At 46.1% G+C, this 20,235-nt stretch overlaps 1 protein-coding gene across 6 annotated transcripts in view; it reads right to left on the bottom strand.

Annotated features, from left to right (window-relative positions):
- Nucleotides 1–20,235, bottom strand: part of WWP2 (WW domain containing E3 ubiquitin protein ligase 2) — a 461,427-nt gene that overhangs the window by 227,052 nt on the left and 214,140 nt on the right. For all 6 annotated transcript variants that reach the window (XM_069216846.1, XM_069216845.1, XM_069216843.1 and 3 more), the window contains one exon: nt 4,023–4,110. In XM_069216846.1, the coding sequence (XP_069072947.1) occupies nt 4,023–4,110 (88 nt within the window). The remainder of the gene's footprint in view (nt 1–4,022; nt 4,111–20,235) is intronic.

Here is a 20,235-nt window from a genome sequence, read left to right as displayed (position 1 = left end):
GTTTCTCCAATGCGACCTTCACTCTGATGCCTGCAGTGTCTTTGCGCAGGCCCTCTTCAACCGTGACCACCTCCGGTGACGGCAACCCTGACAGTCAACTGCACCTCTGCACCCGGTTGCCCCAAACTGAGAAGAGGACCACCACTGGTGTCTCTGTGTCCCACAGGCTTGTGAGACTTGAACCCACTTGTTGGTTCACCCAGACCGGTCCCCCACTCCTCGCCTGCAGCCTGTTTTTATGGGCCCCCCACAACCACAACTGCCACCAGTGACGGACACCCAATAGTCCAAGAACCCTCTGCAACGGGCCGCCCTGAACAGAAGAGAAGAGGACCACTGGTGTCCCTCCGTCCCCAAGCATTGAAAGACCTGAGCCCACTCAGTGGCTCACCCAAATCGAACACCCAGTTCCAACCTGCAGCATCTTTTTGCAGTGATAGATCGCTATTGGAACGCATTGGGCACAACAGACTGTTTTACACTCTGCACCCGGCCGCCCCTGTACTGCTGAGGATGTACTGCAGGTGCTGCCTTTGACCTTGCCCACTACTCACCTTAACTCCTGGAGATTGATCTTGTAAGTCACTGTACTCTACCTGTTTGCAGAACTTGTTTTTCATCCCATTAGATAACATTGCAGAACTCAGAAATTGGACTGTGTCCACTTTCAAAGTGAAAAGAATTCCTATTTAAAAATGTACTTACCTGAACGATTTTTCTCTGATGCCTAAACATATATAAATATTCTTGCTTACTGGTGTGGATCTCCTTTTTGAGTGTGTGTCTCATTTATTAGCTATTGGGTGTATTTGTAGATGTCTTGCACTCCTCTGTGTTAAGCCTAAGGCAGCTCGACCACACTACCCCTAAATAGAGCACTTTGGGATTGCATGGGAAACCCTGTCCACTCACTGGGGAATCCCTGGACCCTTTACATGTTATTCCCATACCACATAAAGGGTTAACTTCCTACAGTGGAGACCTAATTTCAGCTAGTTGAGGGCCACCTACAGTTTGCCTCTAAACAGTGTGTGTTGTTCTGTCTATTGGGGAAGTTGTGACAGTTTATTATGATTAGTGTACTTTTGCAGCTTAGTGATAAACAACTACATGGAATATCCGAGTTGCATAGGCACCGCAGAACACTCCCTTCCTTGATTATGAACAACTTGGAATTGGAATCAAGTGAGGTGGTTTGGATCCCAATTGTATACACATTTGTCAGGCGAAGGATGGAGAGCCACAATCTCAATCTTCAGAACCTGTTTGTGTTGCTGCTTCTCAAGCTGCTTTCCACAAACAGGCATTGTATAAAGTGATTCTTCTCACAACAGTTAGCACCAGGGTTATCTGCAAACAGGATCAAAGAACGGGCACAACAAAGTGTGAGTTTTCTGCACCTGGCTGTCATCAGCCTTTCTGAATTAGTAATCAGGGCCAGACAACTGAGCAGGCATAACCTGGAGAAACGCTCACCTTGAAAAACAGAAAGAGTGAAGCAATACACTTCCACTGTGTAGGGTAGTTGTCCTCTTCTTCCAGCTTCTGCCATTCCAAACGAGACGCATCCAAGGTGGATCCCACTGGTGATGGTTCTCAGGCTCATGAACAAACGCATACCAACACAGTCTTACCACCAGGGGAACATTACACAATGGGTTGGGGGAAATCAGCAGACCACAATCTCACTGACACCAATAAAAATGTCTCTGTCAACTACAAGATAAACAAACATGGTAGTCTCCCACCACCGCTCTAAGTGCTAAATCCAGGGCAGAGACACTAGTCCTGTATCTACTATAAGGATAAGCTTGGTGTTACAATGTCTCGGGACAGAATGGTGAACATGACATTGTCAGAGCCATGCCTCAGCCATGTGAAACACACTAAATTAGAGTAAAGCAAGAGCCAAAAAAGTCAGGATGCAAGTTTTACATGTAGTTGGGCACTGTGGGCAAGTTTACCATGCAGGTGACAGTAACGTCCAAGCACCAACATATACTACCCACGCAATCACTGCTTGATCAAGACATAATCAGTGGCAGAAAGAACACAGTCAAAGTTGAAAAAGTCAATATATTTAAGGCCTGTTGAAAAAGACCTAAACTTTTCTGGTTCCTGAAATGTTACAATCTCTTTAGGTCATTTACCATACTCTAGCAGGGAGGTTGACTACAAATGCAAAGAATAATGTATTATTTTGTATTGTGTTATTTTCTGTAGAGACCTCCAACACCACAAGTCCATTCTTGTTGTCCCAACTGACCCACAATCTTATACAAGAGAAGGGTGTAATTGACGCTGGGACATTAGCTGCAAACATTTTTAGCTGAAGCCCAAAGTTGGGTGATTTAATCACTGTCCTAATGGTCTTTTAAAACCAAGGAGTCTTGATTCTCAGGCTATCTCATAAGCGCTAGTGAAGGGCGTCAACATTTTCATCCAGTTGAGATTCAGTTGCTAGGCCACAAAATGCCAAAGACATCCAAAAGTGGAAACATTATGATATATTTGTAAATAAGTTTAAGTCAATCATTTAATATTTTACTGTGAAGATAATTAACAAAGAGGACTTATATTTTCGATTAGAATTAAATTACCAAGAAGACACACCGTAGTTCATGAATGTCGATTATTATTGAAATCAAAGTGTTTCCCAAGGTCCAATGGAGTAAAGATGGAGGCATCATATTTTCATGCAAGATTTAAATACAAATACACTTCATAAGCATTACATACATCTTCTTAAGATGCAGACAATAAAACTCAATTTTACATGAAAACAGAATAACAGATTTTTGGCAAATAAAAACAACATATCAGCTGCAGTTTCATGCAGCCAAAACATTAAAAAAATAAATGTCAGCAGTTTATTTTCTAAGAATCCTTAGGTGGATGCTGATTCAATTATCCTATTGTTAAATCTAAAACCAACGATTTTTCTGAATGTTTTCTCCGGATCAAAGGGTAGCCCAGCAGGAGAGAGAATCATTCAAGACTTTAAGTTGATTATAATGTCGGGCAGCTTGGTTGTCACCTCTGTAATCCTTGTGTCGGGATTCTGATTTGTTTTCTTGGTTCGACAAAGTATTGTTTCTGTAGTAATGATCTGCTCAGGGCAGCACCAGCCTGGAAACTGATTTCACATCCATCACCCCCTCCCTGGTCTCCCCGCACAGTTATCTCTACTGTATGACTGTAGGTCCCCCTTCTTGTGAGCATGTGGATTTCCTAGGATGCTTGATATATTTGTATAGGACGGGGATCACCAATTATCAAGTATCTTGGCTTTTTATAACCCTGCTGACAGGTTTGTGTCTAGCACTGTGGGCTAATCCAAAGAAGGATCTCCTGGGGGATGGAGGAATGGCAAAGACATTTCAACCACCCCCTTGCCTAAGTAAATACAGGTGGGTGTGGCTCTAAGATGAGAGCGTTTATGTACAATGGAGGTTCCACTGGAGGTGGGGGTTGGGGTGTTAGGTGAGAGGGGGGGGGGGGGGTGACAGACCAGACCACAATCCAACTTAATCAGACAGAGTCAAAATTATAACTTTGATGCAATCTGTGAGGTGCTCCTCTGAAGTGACTCATCAACTGCAGCATTGTCAAGGAGGGGCTCACGTATGGTGGCTGACGTACACAGATACGATAGAAATCAGAACAGGTTTGTAAAACAAAAGACATAGCAAGGCAGATACTTGCATGTCCAAGGTGGGAGAAGCAGAGCAAGCCATAGGTCTGCTGACTGGAACCAGTGGCAATTGCTCTCCAGACCACAAAAGGTGAGGGTAATGTCTGCTGTCTGGAAGTGAGGGCTAGTCCTGCTTGTCTGCAGTGAGCAATAGATTGCTCGTGGGTGAAGGGTAATCTGCTGTCTTCTGCAGGTGAGATACAGCTCTGTTGATCAAGGGCTAGCTCTGATGTCAGTGGATCATGGTAAGATGATCAGCCTATTTCACCTACTTGTGGACACATACACATCCGCATCCTAGTGTACTCACAAGTGTCGGACACCTTACCTTGCTTCAGCTGGAACGCTAGCTGTAGCCAGGACTAAACTCTGCATTTCATCAAGTCCATTGGTGGTAACATCTTTGCCAGACTGTGCTGATTGTGCAAAAAAAAAAAAATAATAACACGAATATCAGTGAAGTTTTCGAACAAATAAAATGTATCATATTTACGGTGGTTATTTGTGAACAAACAGTATGAAGGTCTTTACATTTACCAAATAATGGATTTCACAAACAGCTTTTGTATTCTTCAAAATTGCCTCATAGGACAGACGCACTATATGAATTAGTTTTAGAAATTCACTTTCGACAACTTCTTTCCTACGACCACACAACAGTGTCCTCAAGGAGAGAAACTTCACCACAGCAGAATTCCTTATTGTAGTCTCGTTATATACGCTCAGCAAACACTGGTTTCTAATCATTTGTTCCTGAGGTGACCTTTCTATTTCCTAAATGTTGCTCCTTTGTTTTACCTTACCTGTCAGAATTCACCAGCCTCCGATGTGTTCTACTGTTCAGCTTTCTCTGTATTTTACCGTTTGACATTTGTGATGTCATATATTTTAATTATGAACATGTTTAATGTCCAGCCACCTTTTGAGGAGTGATTTCGTGCTGTATAAAATTATAAAATAAAAACAAAAAGGGATCATATTTTCACAGCACGGTAGTCATGTGACAAAAGATTTGTTGGCCATTTAGAGAAAGATGTCTGCCCCAAATTTTCAACAAAAAGTACCACACTAATGACACTTTTGTCTCCTTAAAGGGCACCTTGGCTTGCACATGCTTGTTATTATTTTGATATAATTTGGTGAAGAGGTAAATCACACCCTGCACACAGACATCCAGACTGCATTTATTGACGACCTTTTTTCCCTTTCTAGATTACATATTGATTTTTTTTCTCTACGTCCATATGTCTGCAGTGACCAATGCATTAGCTGTTTTATTGGCAGGAAGGTTTCATTGAAGTATCATATATGTAAGCTAGGTTTGGGTCGAACTGTAAAACCTTGTCCGTGTCATAAGAGCATAAAATGCTCAACAAAAGTCTTCTCTATTTTAACATTATATTTTGTCCATCCTCCATTTCCAATTTCTGAACTGTTACTTCGTGCTATGGTATACATTTTGTAATGTCTGGTGTCGCCTGGAATGATTAAACCAAACTGTAAAAATAACACGAATTAAACAGAACTGAGAATAAATAGCTACTCTGAGAGTACAATTGCACCTGAGCGTAACTCATAAATACCATTATAATAAGCAGAAAATCCGCAGCTGGGAAAACACCTGTTTTGTACTATCAAAAATGACTGCGAGGGGCGTGGCCAGCCATCATGACCGGGTGGACGTAATCCACGTTCCCGCAAGAACCTGGTATCTGGTGCCACCTGCCGCATCACCTGCCTAATCCGATGAGCGGGACTGCGGCCGCAGCGGCCTGGGGCACAATGGCGGGTGCGTCTAAGAAGAAACGGTTAAATCCCCGGGGAGCACGAGGACTGGTACCAGGTGCGGTGCACACTGGTCTGCTGCAGAATGGCTGGAGCTCCGGCGGGGTCTACACAGCTGCAAGACGCCGCACAGGTGTTCTCCTTGTGTTGGGACGCCCAACCCGAGGGGCCTTTCTGATCGTGGTGCCGCGGACCTTCACTGCGGTGAGCAAGGGGTACGTACCTGGCCATCTCTGAAGGGGAAGCACTGCTATGTGGACAGAATTGGGTGTGGGGCCCGGCCCATGGGCCCAGACACTCATCTGAGACGTCGCCCATGTGTGTGATGAGCCTGGGCCCACTCAAGTGATATGTTTGGCATGGTGGGGGGCACAGCTGTAGCCCCCCCTCTTAGTAGGCACTACACTCTCCCACACTGGGAGTGACATCCTAAAGCTGCACAGTTGAGACCACTTGTGTTTATCCCGAAGTGGGGATCCGACGCATAGACACAGCGTTGGTGGTCGAGACTTGATCTCCCGAGAAAGGATCAACTCCCCTACTATAAGCTGAATATTTGACTTTCGGGGCCAGAGATGCCTGGATGCTGCGCTGCCTCCTTGGTTGCCGAACTGGGATCTCGTCTTGTGCTGCTTTGGGTGGCACTACCTGAAGCAACAGATTTATGAATGGTACTCCTGCATTACCCTGAGATTTGTGAATTTACGCGGTCAGCCAGTACCCACCACTACAGACTGTCACTTTCCTCTATGTTGCGTAGGAAGCCCAAGCTAAATACATTTTCAAGCTACTTCACACCCGCGTAAAATAGAGCAGAGAGAGCGGCACTGTCTCTGGGAGAGCCCAGGGCACTCATGAAAGATGACGTCCTCTCGTCCTTAGGGGCGATTAAAAGTGAGCTGCGGGAAGAACTTAAAGCGCACATTAATGCTTCTTTTGAATCCTTCAAAACAGAGCTCTAGGCTCACCTGTTCCCCCTCCAATCTGACGTGGACTCTGATGGTACTTGCACCTTGGACCTGGAGACAAAAATCCAGGAGGTGGAGGGCCAGATAAATCCTATGAATGAGGGACTGACCTGTCTCAGATTCAATCTCAATTACGCACTGCGCTCCTCAAATGCAAAGTTTTGGAGAATCGCTCCCATACAGCTAACATATGGGTGAGAGGACTAGAGGAGGGGAGTGAAGGAATGCACCTTGAGGCCTTCATAGTTGACCTTTTCTCCAAGAGATGTTTAAGCCAAGTTGAACTCGATCAAAGTAAAAGAACTGATCCTCCAGATGGCCAGGTAGCGAGATGCCATAGGGCAGCCTGTTCTGCAAACCAGGATGAAGCGCCGGTGACTCTGACCCGCAGACTACAGTTCCATCCGATCACTGATGCCATGAGGTCCAAACATATTAAATAGAGATGGACTTACCCATTTGGTATAGCCCTCGAGTCAACAACATCACTTTGCTGAACTTGATGAAGCAGCTTAATTTGTGGGAATCACTGGAGGGAAATCTTCAGGGGCCTGGGAGCACGGCGAGGCATCGCCAGGGACGTCTACAGATCATCACTCCGTCACCGCCTGGCAGCAGCGGGAAAAAAGGTGGAAAACACCCCAGGAAATAAAAAGAAGACTACACTGTTTATCTCTGCTTTGACCTGGTTGGAGAGACTTCTGGGATGCTGCAACCGCACTTGATAATATAGGACTCTCCACTAATGTAAACCTAAATCTAGATGATGGGCACTTTCTTCTTTTGTTGACCTATGCATGGAGAATGTTGTGATATTTTTATGTGGGTGGGGGTATCAGGGGAGGCACAGGGGAGCTGCCGATACTCAAGCCGCTCCTTGCAGCCAAGCGATACTACCTGTCTTTCAGAGCCTCTCTTTAACTTCCTCCCATGGCCCTATTTGTACTGACATGGAATGTGAAGGGGCTGAACTCTCCTAATAAGCATACCCAACTCTGGAAATACTTTGGGGATCATCACCTTGACATTGTAACACTTCAGGAAACTCATCTTAAATGAGGGGAAGATCAAAGACTGCGCCACAAGAGTTATCCATTCATATATAGGTCCTCCACTACTACCAAACACAATGGAGTGGCCCTTGCTTTTCCACTCCTCAGTTTACTTTCAAATTAAGAGCAGCAGGACCGACAGGGAGGGTCAGTTCTTACTGGTCAAAGGTCTATTCAATGGTAGGATGTGTATGATAGCCACAACGTATGCCCCTAATTCCAGCCAATCCTAGTTTCTTCTGGCGCTTCTATCCATACTAGTGGGCTTTGCAGAGGAAGATATATATTGGACGGGGGATTTTAACATGATATGGGATTCCACTCTGGACATCTCTCTCTCCCATAGAGCACAGACTGGCATCTTTCCAAAGACCGTAAAATCGACTTCTTCACCACTTGGGTCTTTTTGACGCCTGGATAATTCTTAATCCCAACAGAAAAGACTATACCATCTTCTCCAACTCCCACAGGACCTATTCTAAGATTGACCATGTTTTACTCAGTCAACATTTACGTCAGGGAACCATATCAGTGAATATTCGTCCCATCATCCTCTCAGATCACGCCCCCCCACCCCTTCAGGTTATATTCGACTGGTCCGCCTTGCAACCTAGATTTCGTAGATGATACTTTCCTAATGTGCTTACACATGATGGTCAATTCCGAAATGAACTCCGCAAATAGATCAGAGATTACTTCCAGATAAATAACCCCGGGGACACCTCCTACTCTACAACCTAGGATGCTTTCAAAGCCGTCATCCAGGACAAATGTATTTTGTTGGTATCCAAATGAAACTAACAAAAGACTAATGAAAGGCAGACGCTGAAGGGGGAACTCATGGCGGAGAAAGCTCATAAGACCGCACTCTCCCTTGCCTTCCAAAGGAAAGGAAAGTCCTTAAAAGGCAAACTACAGGCAATTTATGCCAATAGGGCTGAAACTACACTCCTACCCTTGAAGAAAACTTCCTATGAAAATGGGAATAAAATAGGCCCTTTATTAGCGAGACAACTGCGGATGAAACAGTCAAAGCAGTATATTGGCCAGCTGTGTGACATGGCCGGTGTGATACATCACTGAGAGGTTGGGAAGGCCCAACTATTTCGGGATTTTTATAAACGTCTCTAAACCTCTGACCCCATGAACTCGGAAGAGTAGTCTACCTACCTAAATCTGGCAGAGATGCCTTGAGTATCCCAGGAAGTTAATTATAACGTAAATAGCCCCATCACAAGTGAGAAGTACAGACAGTTACTGACTCCCTTAAGCTGCACAAATCCCCAGCCCTGTTGGTCTTAATGCACTCTTTTATAGGACTTTCATTTATGATTTAACCCCTCAAGTGACCAACCTTTTTAACCAGATCGTGGATTCGCAGGCAGTGTCCATTACTATGGGTGAAGCGTTACTTACGGTCCTCCTTAAACCAGGGAAAACCCTCAATCATGCCTTTTATATGCCTAGCGCACTTTTGAACCTAGACGCAAGCCTTTATACCAAATTCTGGTCAACAGACTGAAGGATAATATGCCCAAGCTGATTCATCCAGACCAGTCTGGATTTTTTGAAGGTTGCCAAACTCAAGATAACTTGAGATGGGTAGTCCACTTGATAGAAAAAGTGACAAAAAAACATATATTCCCCATCCTGTAGGAACTCGACGTGGAGAAAGCCTTCGACGGAGTCGACTGGTCATTTCTGATAGCCACACTACACCGTTTTGGGTTTGGCAAATGCTTTATAGCCATGGTAATGAGAAACTATTCCTGTCCCTGATCTTGGGTAATAATCAATGGCACAGCCTCTGACTCTTGAGTTAAAAAGTGGGAGGAGGCAAGGGTGTCCCCTCTATTCCTTACTTTTTGCTCGCAGTATAGATCCACTAGCTGCAGGAATCCGTGCTATCCCTGATATTCAAGGGATCCGTTTAGGCTCCAACTAGCATAAGGTTTCTCTATTTGTGAACAATGTCCTGTTAGCCTTTGCTTCTCCCCAGACCTTGCTGCCGTTTCTTCAGGCAGTCCTCAAAACTTAAGAGTCGGTGTCTGGCTTTCTTGTTAATCTCCAAAAATCTTACCTACTTAATTTGACAGTCCCCTTGCCGGGAATGCAGGAAATTGCTTCTACTTCCCCTTTCTAAGTGATCAAGTAGAAGATTACTCATTTAAGTAGAAAAATAACCCCCAAAATAACCTGCTTGTAAAAGGCAAATAATCCTCCCCTACTTAGATGCCTGCCAATGGATTTTAAACGCTGGGCCCCGCTATACCTTACCTGGCTAGGGTGCATCAATGCGATTGAAATGACGGTGCTCCCACGCACATTGTATTTATTCCAGGGCCTTCCAGTTGAGATGCACAGACTTTCACTGAAGTCCGCTCAGTGATCACAAGCTTCATATTGATGCATGTAGGGCACGACTCTGCTCTAAGGTGATGACCCTTCCGAAAGTGAGGTCTGGCATTGACAAACCTCCTTATATACTACAGAGCGACACAACTCCGAGTCATATCTGAGTGGTCCCTTATAGCCTTGGACAAACTCTGGCTGCATGTGGATCGTGTGGTGGTAGGACTCATAATGTTGAATATCCTATGGAAACTCAAACAAGTTCGCCCGGATATCCTATGGAAACTCAAACAAGAAGCCCATGGAACGCCTACTTAACCACTCGTACAGCTACCACACTTAAAGTTTGGGATGTGGTAAGGAAAGCAATCAAGATGACAATGTTCCCTTCACCACACACTCCCATCCACTATAATATGGCCTTTCCCCAAGCACAACACCCGAGATTCTTTGACAAACGGAGGGATGGAGGTTGCTTGACGATTTCCGATTTATTTAACGGAGACAACATTCTGATGTTCAAAAACTGCTGTTGTGATTTTAATTTACCCACCTGAGAAATTTTTCATTACACTCAGTTGAAACACTGGGTGGTACAGCTACAAGTACACATGGCAGCTACTAGGGAGTTGCTCCACATTGAACAGTTTGTCTGCCAGGGTGGGATGACACACTTCTGTATTACCACTCTTTATGTGCTACTGATGTCCGCTGGCTTCAAACCATCTCCGTGTCGTGTGACTTTTTGGGAACCAACACTAGGCATAATCATAGAAGATAGGCAATGGCGTATGGTGTACATAGACATCACTAAACTTAATTGCTCTATGTCTCTGAAGGAAGCACATTACAAATTACTCTATGACTGGTACTTCTAGACAGAAAAACTTAAAAGTATCTGCCAAAATACCTCCTACACCTGCTGGAGGGAATGTGGACTGCTGGGGGACTTCAGACACACATGGTGGGATTGCCCGACCATACTGGGAAGAAATACTGTCACAAATGAAAGAAATATTCTGGGCCACCCAATTTACGCCAGTACGGACTGTGTCCTTGTGGGTCTTCAAGACCCCTCTTTGAAACAACAGACAATAGGTGACTGCTCTATATTAAGGCTCTGTTTGGGTGTGGTTAAGATGACCTTGGCAGCAGTGTAGAAGAAACCCAAGGCCAAATCCATGTCCCAGTGGTACACCCGACTCTGGGAAGCCTGGAATGCATGGCTGATATTCTGACCAACTTGAGGAAAGGTTTTGACTATATTTAGGGCCCCTTGGTACAGTGCCACTCTACAGGGCTCCCACTCGTCTGTTGCCACCCCCACAAACGAGCACTTCACCTCCAAATATGGCGATCCTCGATCTTGTTCTCCCCAGAAGTCGCTCATTAAAACATTCCTGCAAAGATGGCGGCCATGTCAGACACCTAGTGAATTGCTCCGTCCACGGCCCTTACATTATCCTAACTAATCCTGCCCATACGACGTTAGGATTGCTGATAGCAACCACCGGATGTCATGGCACATCACGAGGTGAGAACAAGGTGATGCCCACCAGTGGCGAGCTGCAATAATCAAGGCAATGGCGCAAGGACCGAGGTGTTGTGGGCCTGGGGGTGCAGACTGTGCCGGTATTTGCGGACTTGATCAGAAGGTGAGACTCCGGCTGAACACAAAGGGTGCTTTGCAACACCCAATGCCTGCCAAGTAAGAACACGGCGACTGGAGTCGCGACTGCGCTGAGGCGTGTGCGCAGCGAATGTGAGACTCAGGGAGAAGTGGTGCCCGGAAGTGCGTGTGAGAAAGTAGCCTCTTTCTAGCCTTATTACCCCCACTTTTGGCCTGTTTGTGAGTGTATGTCAGGGTGTTTTCACTGTCTCACTGGTACCCTGCTAGCCAGGGCCCAGTGCTCATAGTGAAAACCCTATGTTTTCAGTATGTTTGTTATGTGTCACTGGGACCTTGCTAGTCAGGACCCCAGTGCTCATAAGTTTGTGACCTATAGGTATGTGTTCCCTGTGTGATGCCTAACTGTCTCACTGAGGCTCTGCTAACCAGAACCTCAGTGGTTATGCTCTCTCTTTACAAATTGTCACTAACAGGCTAGTGACCAATTTTACCAATTTATATTGGCTTACTGGAACACCCTTATAATTCCCTAGTATATGGTACTGAGGTACCCAGGGTATTGGGGTTCCAGGAGATCCCTATGGGCTGCAGCATTTCTTTTGCCACCCATAGGGAGCTCTGACAATTCTTACACAGGCCTGCCACTGCAGCCTGAGTGAAATAACGTCCACGTTATTTCACAGCCATTTTACACTGCACTTAAGTAACTTATAAGTCACCTATATGTCTAACCTTTACCTGGTAAATGTTAGGTGCAAAGTTACTTAGTGTGAGGGCACCCTGGCACTAGCCAAGGTGCCCCCACATTGTTCAGGGCCAATTCCCCGGACTTTGTGAGTGCGGGGACACCATTACACGCGTGCACTACATATAGGTCACTACCTATATGTAGCTTCACAATGGTAACTCCGAATATGGCCATGTAACATGTCTATGATCATGGAATTGCCCCCTCTATGCCATCCTGGCATAGTTGGCACAATCCCATGATCCCAGTGGTCTGTAGCACAGACCCTGGTACTGCCAAACTACCTTTCCTGGGGTTTCACTGCAGCTGCTGCTGCTGCCAACCCCTCAGACAGGTTTCTGCCCTCCTGGGGTCAAGCCAGGCTTGTCCCAGGATGGCAGAACAAAGGACTTCCTCTGAGAGAGGATGTTACACCCTCTCCCTTTGGAAAATGGTGTGAAGGCAGGGGAGGAGTAGCCTCCCCCAGCCTCTGGAAATGCTTTCATGGGCACATTTGGTGCCCATTTCTGCATAAGCCAGTCTACACCGGTTCAGAGACCCCTTAGCCCTGCTCTGGCGCGAAACTGGACAAAGGAAAGGGGAGTGACCAGTCCCCTGACCTGCATCTCCCCTGGGAGGTGTCCAGAGCTCCTCCAGTGTGCTCCAGACCTCTGCCATCTTGGAAACAGAGGTGCTGCTGGCACACTGGACTGCTCTGAGTGGCCAATGCCATCAGGTGACGTCAGAGACTCCTCCTGATAGGCTCCTTCAGGTGTTGCTAGCCTATCCTCTCTCCTAGGTAGCCAAACCCTCTTTTCTGGCTATTTAGGGTCTCTGTCTCTGGGGAAACTTTAGATAACGAATGCAAGAGCTCATCCTAGTTCCTCTGCATCTCTCTCTTCACCTTCTGCCAAGGAATCGACTGCTGACCGCGCTGGAAGCCTGCAAAACTGCAACATAGTAGCCAAGACGACTACTGCAACTCTGTAACGCTGATCCTGCCGCCTTCTCGACTGTTTTCCTGGTGGTGCATGCTGTGGGGGTAGTCTGCCTCCTCTCTGCACTAGAAGCTCCGAAGAAATCTCCCGTGGGTCGACGGAATCGTCCCCCTGCAACCGCAAGCACCAAAGAACTGCATCACCGGTCCCTTGGGTCTCCTCTCAGCACGACGACCGAGGTCCCTCGAATCCAGCAACTGTGTCCAAGTGACCCCCACAGTCCAGTGACTCTTCAGTCCAAGTTTGGTGGAGGTAAGTCCTTGCCTCCCCACGCCAGACTGCATTGCTGGGAACTGCGACTTTTGCAGCTACTCCGGCCCCTGTGCACTTCCGGCGGAAATCCTTTGTGCACAGCCAAGCCTGGGTCCACGGCACTCTAACCTGCATTGCACGACTTTCTAAGTTGGTCTCCGGCGACGTGGGACTCCTTTGTGCAACTTCGGGTGAGCACCGTTTCACGCATCCTCGTAGTGCCTGTTTCTGGCACTTCTCCGGGTGCTACCTGCTGCTGAGAGGGCTCCTTGTCTTGCTCGACGTCCCCTCTGTCTCCTGACGCAATTTGCGACATCCTGGTCCCTCCTGGACCACAGCAGCATCCAAAAATCCTTACCGCACGATTTGCAGCTAGCAAGGCTTGTTGGCGGTCTTTCGGTGGGAAAACACTTCTGCACGACTCTCCACGGCGTGAGGGATCCATCCTCCAAAGGGGAAGTCTCTAGCCCTTGTCGTTCCTGCAGAAACCTAAGCTTCTACTGTCCAGTAGCAGCTTCTTTGCACCCACAGCTGGCATTTCCTGGGCATCTGCCCATCTCCGACTTGCTTGTGACTTTTGGACTTGGTCCCCTTGTTCCACAGGTACCCTCGACTGGAAATCCATCGTTGTTGCATTGCTGGTTTGTGTATTTCCTGCAGAATTCCCCTATCACGACTTCTTTGTCCTTTGGGGAACTTTAGTGCACTTTGCACTCACTTTTCAGGGTCTTGGGGTGGGCTATTTTTCTAACCCTTACTATTTTCTAATAGTCCCAGCGACCCTCTACAAGGTCACATAGGTTTGGGGTCCATTTGTGGTTCGCATTCCACTTTTGGAGTATATGGTTTGTGTTGCCCCTATCCCTATGTGTCCCCATTGCATCCTATTGTAACTATACATTGTTTGCACTGTTTTCTAAGACTATACTGCATATTTTTGGTATTGTGTACATATATCTTGTGTATATTTCCTATCCTCTCACTGAGGGTACACTCTGAGATACTTTGGCATATTGTCATAAAAATAAAGTACCTTTATTTTTAGTATAACTGTGTAATGTGTTTTCTTATGATATTGTGCATATGACACTGAGTGGTACTGTAGGAGCTTCACTCGTCTCCTAGTTCAGCCTAAGCTGCTCTGCTAAGCTACCATTATCTATCAGCCTATGCTGCTAGACACCCTATACACTAATAAGGGATAACTGGGCCTGGTGCAAGGTGCAAGTACCCCTTGGTACTCACTACAAGCCAGTCCAGCCTCCTACAGTGCGCTCCCCGGGTCTGAATTGCAGACTGGGCTGGCATTGCCCTCAAAGCGTGTGGCACGAGGTCCACAGCGGCTCTGACAACCTTACCGATGCGCATCGGATCACCGAGTGGGTGTGGCGGGCCTGGAGGAGAAGCCTGCCTGCTTGCATGATGCTTCTGCTAGATTGAACGCCGGGGCCTCGGCGGTGAGAAGGAGAAGCAGCGGAGAAGCCGCATGGGGCCTAATCGGCCATACATGCTGGAGTAGCGAGGGCTGGAGGCGCTGCACATTTCTGCCCCAACAGGGAAAGAGGAGCTATCTGTGAGGCAGAAGACCTACACCATAAAACAGCAGCAATAATCGCAGACTGCTTGCCCCTGATGTTCTGGTGGGGCTTGGGGCTGCTGAAGTGCTGGACATACTAACAAAGACTTCTAAACCAGTTACACTGCAAACGGCGAAGTTCGTCCTGCTGAACACTCGGTGGGGCACTGATTGACCGTGGTATTATGATGGTGAAACCTAGACCTTCTAAGCCCCAGACACAAGAGGGCGGCAACCAACCCGGTCTATTATTGCCCCCAGATGAAGCTATCGCTACGCTGAAACAAGTAGATTCCAGGCTCGCTGCGCACTCTTCACAGTTTGAGAGAATCCTGCAGGCCATCCAGGAAACCAAAAGCTCGCTGGAACACAGAACTGACTCGGTGTCTCAGGACGTGGGCCTTTTTTGTGCTGACCACAATAAACTAGCTGACAGGGTACAGGAAATGAAGACTATCCTGTGTACTGTGAAGTCCACCGTCGACGAATTATAGACCCAGATGAAACAACTTAATACGAAAGTGACAACTCTACACCGCAGAATGGAAGATGCAGAAGGATGCTCCCGCAAGAACAATATCAGTTTTTTGGCTTTCCTGAAAAAGCAGGTCAATGCACTGAACTTTTTATGGAGAACTGGTTGCTGGACTATGTACTAACCGACACGACTGAGAGTGCACACAGCATCCCAGGCAGGGGGCCTCCACCCAGGGTCCTGCCTCGCTACTCATTGCTCATTTCCTAAATTACAGTGATCTGATCTTACAATGTTTTTGAGCATGTGGCAAATTGAGAGCTCTACTATCAAGGCCTATCCGGACTTCACACCAGAGGTGCAACACCAGGGGGGATCCTATGTAAAAATCAAGCAACGTCTCAGAGAACTGAACGTTAAATATGCATTTTTGTTCCCCGCTAGACTTCGAATGGTGGATGGTGAGCAGACCCTCATCTTTTCTACTCCTGAGGATGTGTGGACGTGGATGCATGCTAAGGGGTTTGCATCAAGCTCACAAACAAATAGGGATGAGTGTGCATGGCTAACACCTGCCACAAGTCATCACAGACTCAACAAATCAAGGGCCATACCAACTAAAACTCAGGCTGCAAAGGAAAGCGCCAAAGTCCTAGAAGAGACAGTGCAATACACAGCAAATTCCTTTGCGGTGCTCCAGGAGAGCAACCACTCAAGTTCGGGATCGGATGCGGGGAGCACAGTATCCAGCATGTCTAAGGGCCCAGTTGTTATGCCTCACACCGCAGATGAACTGTAACTAAGTACCGTAACACTATGTGCAGTGCGCAACCATGCTGCAGGGGCAAGATGTGGTAAGGGGCACTCTTGTAATAAATAGGGAAGTGGGGACCCAGAGCTCAGGAATGGACACGCGTAAGATACCCTGCACCCCAAAACTACTGCGAAGCTGGATGGAACATTATTCACTAGGGCCGTGGTCGGAAGCTGTGGCTCTTGATGGACCTCAATAACCCGACCCAAGTTATCCACATGGACCAGTGCTTCCTCTCTACTTTGCTGGAAAAGCTTGTGCTGTAACATGAGGTATTGTGGCGGAGTGGGAAAAACCCAACCGCTGTTAGGGTTACTGTTAATTGTTTATTGGTTAGTTCAGACTATTCTATTTCTTTTGCAGAAAATGGAGGGAGAGAGGCAAGTAAGGGCACTGCTGGCACATGAGGGGATGGCCTACTCTACATACATGCAGAGGGGGAGCACTGTGGGGTGTCGCACAGCAAGGGGCAGGGGCTTAAGTTGGGCATTTTATTTCCAGCAATACCATAATGGGTGATTTCACACTTGATAACAGGCTGCTCTGCACCATGCTCACTTGGAATGTCCGTGGTATGGCTACACCAACTATACGACATTGAGTACAAAAAGCCATATTACAGGAAACTCATCTACTTGAAGGCAAACTACACAAACTTAAAAGTAAATGTCAAGGACAAATATATGGCACGTCTTATTCGGCATTTGCGTGTTAATATGGATAGCCCCGGGGGTACCATTCATGACTCACACACGTAGAGAAAACGCAGGAGGCAGATAGGTTATTGTGGAGGGGTTCTTGGATGGGTCACCTTTGGTGTAGGGGTTTATGCTCCAAACTATGCGCAGGGGGACTTTTTTTTTTAACCACACTCACACCAGCAATTTTTTGCGACCCGTTGACCCCATGCCTATGGGGAGAGGGTTGATTTTAACTTTGTCCCGGATGTGGAATTGGATCTTTCGCTCCCTCTGCTACGTGGCACAGTGAGTAGGGGGACATCTAAACAGTTAGGTGCATGGATTAAGATCAGAGGGCTTTATGATTTGTGGTGTCTCATGCATCCATTAGAGAAAGAATACTCCTTTCATTCTCCAGTGCATGACATTCATACTCAGATAGACTTCTTGTTGGGTACCATCACTAAGGAACAAAAGATAATAAGAATAGAATACCTTGCCCGTGCCTTATCTGACCACTGTCCACTGATGCTTTCACTTCGATGGGGAGCACCGCACCCTATAATATCTGCATGGCAGCTACAGATCAGTGCCCTTTCAAACCCCACCTTTAGGGCGGAACTCTCCACCTGTATTTGTAACAATCGATATTCAGCAACCCTCCATGCCACTGAATGGTATGCTTATAAGGTGGTGGCGAGGGGCTGATGCCTGAATATGAGCTGGGGGTCAGACATACACTACACAGGGAAGTGAAGTCATTGGAGCGCCATTTACGCCTGCTGGAAAAGATGATTGCAAACCAAGGTACTGATCTGGCTCAGCTTTGTTAACTTAGTGCACTCCAAGCGCGGAGAAAAAATTAGTGGGAGAAAAAATAGGGGATACCCCGATGTATTTGTGGTTACCTGGTAGCACACGCCAATCACAAGGGGGAAGTGGCCTTATGGAGAATGCCTGAAGGTGCTGGGCTCGATTTGTACAGGGCACGTTCCGCGTTCCTCCATACTCGCCATTGATTTCCCAGCAAGTCGCATGACACAACTTTACACCTTGGACCACAGGGGGATCATGACATTGGGGGATCTTTTTAAAGAGGGGACAATTATGTCCTAAGCAGAAATCATGGTACTTGCAGATCTAGGACCTGGCCACTTCCTGACTTACCATGCCATCCGTCGATTACTACATGAAATATGGGGTGTCAGTGAAAAGGAACCATCACAGTCACCTGTTCTGCATACTTTACTTTCAGATATTGGCCAGAGAAGAACAATAACATTGTTATACATGGCACTATATACTAATACTGGTGCCACTATTGATGGAGCACTGGCTAGATGGAATGTTGTCCTCCCACAACAAGTCACACTACCACTATGGACAGATGTATTGCGTCATGTAAGGGAGGTCTCCCGGAATCCTCGATTCCGGTACATGCAGTTTAACTACATACATCAGGCCTACTTATCTACTGAAGTAACTGCATGGCATTCAGTTGCCGCCCAGATCACAGAGATAACAGAACACCAGCTGATCTCTACTCCTGAGTCATGCCTATTGGGAATGTGACCCAAAAACAAGAAAGATAAATATCTCCACAGATTCACTTATCTGGCATTAGTTCTGTTTAAAAGGCAAATAGCTATGAAATGGAAGGCACCCACTTTGCCAGACAATACTAAATGGTCCCGCATGGTCCTGGGATGGATGAGGACAGAGGCTAGAGTTCTGCGCTCGTTGCGAGATTAAGGCCAATTACGCACGGGCAGTGAAGGTTGGGACACATTGGCAGCAAAATGGAAAGCTAAAGATGATACTTACCCGCCGTGATGGGGATCACATTACATGACAATACATTCTTGCCTACATACTTCTGCTTATTGGTGAAATAACATCAAGCACATTATAAGCATAGACCTCAATAGCATATATAATACCATTGCAAAAACCAACATGACGACTTATTTATGACACGTTCTCCTTAATTCAGCACACATTATATGAGTAATGATCTATTCTCTTTGAGGTGCTCTGTCCACAAAAATTGGGACAGCTGTATGCACTGTCTTTACGTGATTGTAATAAGAACTGAATGATAAAGACGCACTTTGTTGTGCACAGTGGGATGTCCCATTGACTGTAATCTCAATACCTCTCCCGGGATATTGTTCTGAAGTCTGCAACTGTTCATGTTTGCTGTTCGATGCGTTAATAAAAATATATATATATATTTTTTAAAATAAAAACATTCCTGTCTGCGATGGCACCTGCCTTTGAGTAAGATTTGCAATCAAGGGCCTGTCCATGCTAAATTGATTCAATTGTTTTTCTAAAGTGTGCTCATTGTATGTTTCCTTCTTTGGAAGGTTTACATTAAAAGATGATATCTTGTTTAGCCATTCTGTATTACTGAACGAAAACCATGAAGCCTTAATTGTTATGTACATTTTTACAGTGTAGCTTAACTGTTTGAAATACTTTACCAGTCTGTAGCACCTACTTGCTGTTGGCTAACAGCTAAATCGTCAGTGTGATGACACTTCTTATGCCACTTAAACTCCAATAAAGAAAATGTGACAAAAGAAATTACTGCAACTCCTGCGGAAGCACCAATATAGCCCCATCACAAAATCTATGCAATGGTCGGACAACTTTTCTCAGTGACAAAACGTCATCTCTTCCGTTCAACCTTCACGAAGCTCCCGCACCTCCTCAGTTATATCTCCAAGGGACAGATGTTCTAAGAACTGGAGGTAAAATGTTATTGCGACCAATGTGGTATTTTTGAACTAACCTATGTACAAATAGAATTGGTATGCAAATTCCTGATTATGGGAGGGTCTCCACCCGACCTACCTCATGAATATTAATGAGGTAGGTCGCAAATTGCGACCTACTAAGAATCGCAGCCATCACAGGGATGATGGCCTGCTGAGGTCTGTGACTACTTTTAAGTATAGCAATTTTTGCTTGCAATGTAACCCATTTTCGTTAAATAAAAAAGGAATACATTAAAAAATATGAAACGCGTAAGTTACATTTTGTTTTATCGTCCACTGCCTACTCTTAAAAATGTAATCTGTCAAAATTTACAAAGGGAAAGTGGTTGTTTGGGGACCTTTTCTCGTTTGCAAATGGCCTACCACCTCAATAGAGGAGGAAGTAAAGGATTAATGTTTTGCAACTGGAATTCAGTCGGAAAACATTAATACATACCACTCCGATTGGG

The sequence above is a fragment of the Pleurodeles waltl genome, chromosome 12, assembly GCF_031143425.1.
Source record: "Pleurodeles waltl isolate 20211129_DDA chromosome 12, aPleWal1.hap1.20221129, whole genome shotgun sequence".
Classification (NCBI taxonomy): Eukaryota; Metazoa; Chordata; class Amphibia; order Caudata; family Salamandridae; genus Pleurodeles; species Pleurodeles waltl.
This window is presented reverse-complemented; position numbering and strand designations above follow the sequence as displayed.